At 37.7% G+C, this 5111-nt stretch overlaps 1 protein-coding gene across 1 annotated transcript; it reads right to left on the reverse strand.

Annotated features, from left to right (window-relative positions):
* Nucleotides 1116-3545, reverse strand: LOC107646841. The gene is given in 3 exon segments (XM_016350990.1): nucleotides 1116-1259; nucleotides 3244-3378; nucleotides 3525-3545. Coding segments are annotated over 3 exon segments (300 nt in total).

Genomic DNA, 5111 nt, shown 5'->3' on the forward strand with positions numbered 1-5111 from the left:
ATTTGAATGCTTTTTAAATCTAAAATTTTTTACAAGTTTTTGTGATTAGAATATGATAACTGATTTTTGATGTCGGTGAACAGGTTATTTGAAGTCCATATATTCTTTTTTGTTGTTGGAAGAGCATTTACAACAGATATAGAAAAGCTAAAAATAAGCTAAAAATCAGCAGTAGAAAAAGATCTCTGGATATTACTCAAGTTTTTAAAGATGAAGACAATTTGAAATCAAATTCTTTGAATTAATGGCTTAAGATCATGCATAGAATATGCATCACTGGATATAATTCTATTTGAAGATCTCTTGAATTTCCAATGATTAGTTCTCAATTTTGCAAAATCATCACGCATTTAAGAAGTCGGTAAAAATCTACAATGGAGGATTTGTATCATCTCAGCCCGTCAATATAATAATACATTCAGCCAGTGGCACTCTGCAGCTTTCAGGAGGTGGCAAAAGAAGTATGTAGAGGATAGAGTTGCTGTCTATCAATCTTATGTTGGAGATCACATTATTATAGCTTAGGAGATAGGTGTATAGCCTTAAACAATTGCTTACTGGTTATTGAATCTCATTCCCTTAGGTTCTCATCTTGGTGATTCCTTTGTATTTTAGTATATAAGATTTAGATTTTGGGTTTGTCTTTGTATAGAAATTACAGGGATTACTCAAATATCTTTCATGTTTGCTTCTATTCTGGCTCTCTATTGGCTTTTTTTGGAGAGACTAGAAAGTTAGAATTTTTTATATGTTTTTGCAGGATCTTCCATATAATTTAATTTCATGACTAATTTTAATTTTCAATGGAAACATATTATTGATTTCACTTTAATAGTAATATTAGTTTGCTCTCTGGTGGGTTCTCATCTACACGTTGCTGTTTTAATATTGTTATAAAACACTTGTAAGAATATTTAATTATTAAAAAGAAAATTTTATAAAAATAAAATTCAAAAATCTTTAATATTAACAAGGACTGACTACCTACAATTACAAATCAATAAAACCAAATTCCAAGGAGTGGCTACAACAAATATAGGATCACATTGATGTTCTAACAACATCAGAAGTAGACATGAAGAATATCTATCTGTCAGTCAGTATGATACAAATGTTCAAGAGGACTAGTGTTTTCAATGGATTGATCCCTTTAGAAGGCAATGCCGCAGTCGTCTACTCAGAGCCTCCAACTTCTCAAACCTGTCACCCTTTCCCTTTTTGTTAGCTGTCTCACCTTTCTTCTTTTTCTTCTTCTTGATCTTGTTGAGTTAAATTTCAAAGTGGTCCCTGAACTTGCACTCGAGTCTCAAAGAAGTCCATAAACTTGCATTGGCCCCAATATTGTCCCCGAATTTAACAAAGGTGACTCACGGTCGTCCCTGAAGTATTTTCCGGAGAATATTCCCAAATGGCGTGATGACGTGTATGGATAGGCGCCACGTTGGAAAGGTAACGGCTATCTGACGTGGCTATTATCATTTTTTTAACTCAATTTAGTCCCTGAATTGTTTTATAACCCTAATCCCCAATTTATTATTAGAAATCACTCTGTTTCTTCTTCGCTGCTCTCCTTCGTCTTCTCTGCCATTGTTGAGCGTGAATTGAGTGGGTCATGATAGGTGGAGGCAGCAACCATGTTAGAAATCGGAGTTGAATTTAGGTTGGGCTACAAAAACTTGGATTACTGTTCAGTTGGTCCTGAACTAAGCACGGAGCATTGCAATGCGATCTTGAAAGTGCTTGAGAGGATGAGCGACGGCGCCAAAACGATGTCATTTTTTGTGTGGAAGACGGGAATGGGGAAGTTGGAGCAAAATGATGGTGCTTGCAACGTCATCATTCGTTTGCTGAGCAAGAATGAAGATTGGGAAGTTGCAAAGAAACTGGTTTTGGAAATGAGAACCAAATTCGGGTCCAAAATGAGCTTGCAGGCTTCAACACCCTCATATACGCTTGTCGTAGGTAGGGTTTAGTGGAATTGGGGACGAAGTGGTTCCGACTCATGTTGGATTCTGGTGTGGCACCGAATGACGCGTCATTCAGCATGTTGATGGGGCTTTACAGGAAAGGATGGAACATTGAGGAGGCTGAGTTCACGTTTTATCAGATGAGGCAGTTTGGGATATTGTTTGAACCGGCATATTCAGGTATGATTACAATATACACCCGTTTTAGATTGTATGAAAAGGCAGAAGACATAATTAGCTTGATGAGAGAAGACAAAATTGTCCCTAATATGGAGAATTGGTTGGTGATCCTAAATGCTTATAGCCAACAAGGAAGATTGAGGGATGCTGAGAAGGTTTTGGTGTCAATGCAAGAGGCAGGGTTCAGTCCCAATATTGTTGCATATAACATTATGATAACTGGGTATGGAAAAGCATCCAATATGGATACTGCTTAGAAGTTGTTTGTGAAACTGAAGAATGTTGGATTGGACCTGATGAGACCACTTTCCGTTCTATGATTGAGGGATAGGGTAGAGTTGATAATTATGTAGACGCGGTGTGGTATTATAAGGAGCTCAAGCGGTCCGAATTCGTCAAATTTATACACTATGTTAAAGTTGCAAAGAAGAAGACAATGGCAGAGAAGACAAAGGAGAGCAGAGAAGAAGAAATAGAGTGGTTTCTAATAATAAGTTGGGATCAGGATCATAAAACAATTCAGGGACTAAATTGAGTTAGAAAATGATAACAGCCACGTCAGATAGCCGTTACCTTTCCAACGTGGCACCTCTCCATAAATGTCATCACGCCGTTTGGGAATATTCTCCGGAAAATGCTTCAGGGACGACCGTGAGTCACCTTTGTTAAATTCGGGGACAATATTGGGGCCAATGCAAGTTTAGGGACGACTTTGAGATTCGAGTGCAAGTTCAGGGACCACTCTGAGATTTAACTCGACTTGTTCTTGTTCTTCTTGAGCTTCTGTTCATCTTCTTTTGGCTCTGAACACACTTCTTTCATGCTTCTCAAAGATGTTGCAAATACATCTGTAGTCTGAAATTGTTAACATCAATGATATTATTACGTACTCAAACTTTACAAATAAGCATGAGAAGCAACGACAACAGACCACATTGATATGAACTAACATTCAAATTAGAATCTCACTTCACTTACACATCATTTTCAATATCACCCTTTAGTTTAATCAATAAAACCAAGAACAATAAGAAAAACATATAAACATTGTGAGTGCATGCACGTGTGCACATGTCTGTATGCAATATACATATACCTGAGGGAGGTTATTGATCCTTAAATCTGCACAAGGTTCTTCATCATTGCCTCCTAAAGAAGAACATTTGCCCCAACTTTCTCTATTTGAACTTGTACATGAGAAACAATCTTCAATTTGATTATTTATCTTATCCTGTAAAATCATAAAGTATGGGGATATAAGAGTCGCATTTCTCAACCAAAACTGCTAAAAACATCATCACACCCATAATTATAATCTCTGCATCATAAAACTATGTCCTACATGGAGTGTTTTTAAAAAAACATGAATAAACATACGAGTGTTTCCATCACACCCATAATGTAGCTGGATGACTGAATCATACTAGCCTAAAACGGAAGGCCAGACTAGCTATTTGTGCAAAACGGAAGGCCAGACTAGCTAGCATTAATTCTCTTACAAGAAACTAGTATAACTTAGAAAACAACAATGATACAGCCATGAAGAGATTCTATTAGTTCCTACTAAACAAAACAATTAGATCAAAACTAAAGGTGAATTTTCAGTATTAAGAAATCAACTGTCTCTCTTAAATCTCCAATTCAATTATGCCAGTAATCCAAAAGGGTTGACTTACTATACAATGAACGAGTGCAGAAATAGAAGGAAAGATGAAGAGGTACTAGAGGGCAGAAAAAGAGTTAGTTTTCTTGTTCCTGCAATTGTGAGCACATGCTGATGCTGCGAAAATCCTTTTGCTGGTTCAGATTGCCATTTGCCTTCTCAGTTCTGATAAAGAACATTGAAAATTGCAAAAGATGATCAACACAATGCAAGTGAAGAGTGAATATTGACAATTGAGATAGATGATCAACACAAAAGAGCCACAAAACACACAACAGCACACCAGAACCCAGAACCCAGAACCCACAGCAGCAATAGCAGCACAACCAGAAAATTAATAACAGCACAAAATTAATACTACCAACAGCATTCAACATTCAGCAACAAACAACATTTGATTTGATTTCCATTTTTAGCATTCAACAACAATCATTACAAAACAGTAACAAGTAATCCCTAATCACACTAAACCTGAAATCAATAAAGCTAAACAAAAATTTTAATAATGATTTGATTTCTATTTTTAGCAGCAGCAAGAAAATTTCAACAAAAATTTTAGGAATTAAAAAAAGAGCAACAGCACAAAATCAATTATTTGATTTTCCATTAATCCATTCACAATTTCACATTCAAAAATCAGCAACAGAGCATAAAAGGAAGAGAAGAACCGAAGAAGTGAAAGCAGTGCCGCTAAACTTCGACGGAGACATGGACGGCGACCGACGAGACGACAGCGAGTGGCGACACAGCGAGGAGCTGCTCCAAGTTCGAGAGAAGCCAGGGAGGACGGGGACAGGGGGAAGGAGGACGCCAAGCTACAACTACAAGAGAGGACGCAGAGGCGCCGACAGCATGGACTGCGGCAGAACCGCTGCAGGGAGAACTTAGGATTTTGGTTGGGTGAGTTTGAACTTGGCTTCAGAGTTCAGCTTTCAGGTTTCAGGACTTCCATCTAGGGTGACAAACGAACCTAAGTCTGCCGGGTCGGCTTGCGTAACCCGCCAAAAAAGGCGAATTGGGCTGAAAAATTAGGACCGCCAAATAGCAAAAGCCCGCCTAACTCGCACCGTTTAAACCGCGGGCTTTTGCGGACTTTGGCGGGGCGGGCTTCCCCACTGGGCTTAGTATTTTTTGGCAAGGGGTATTTTTACAATTTTTTTTTTCAAAACCAAACTTCCCCCAAGACCCCAACCCAACTTACAAGAGAATGAAGATGAAAATTGAGTGTTTTGGATTATGTTTATTTTGTTTTAGAGACAATATTTATAATTATGTTTTGGATTATGTTTATTTTGCTTTGG

This window comes from Arachis ipaensis, chromosome B06, assembly GCF_000816755.2.
Source record: "Arachis ipaensis cultivar K30076 chromosome B06, Araip1.1, whole genome shotgun sequence".
Taxonomy (NCBI): domain Eukaryota; kingdom Viridiplantae; phylum Streptophyta; class Magnoliopsida; order Fabales; family Fabaceae; genus Arachis; species Arachis ipaensis.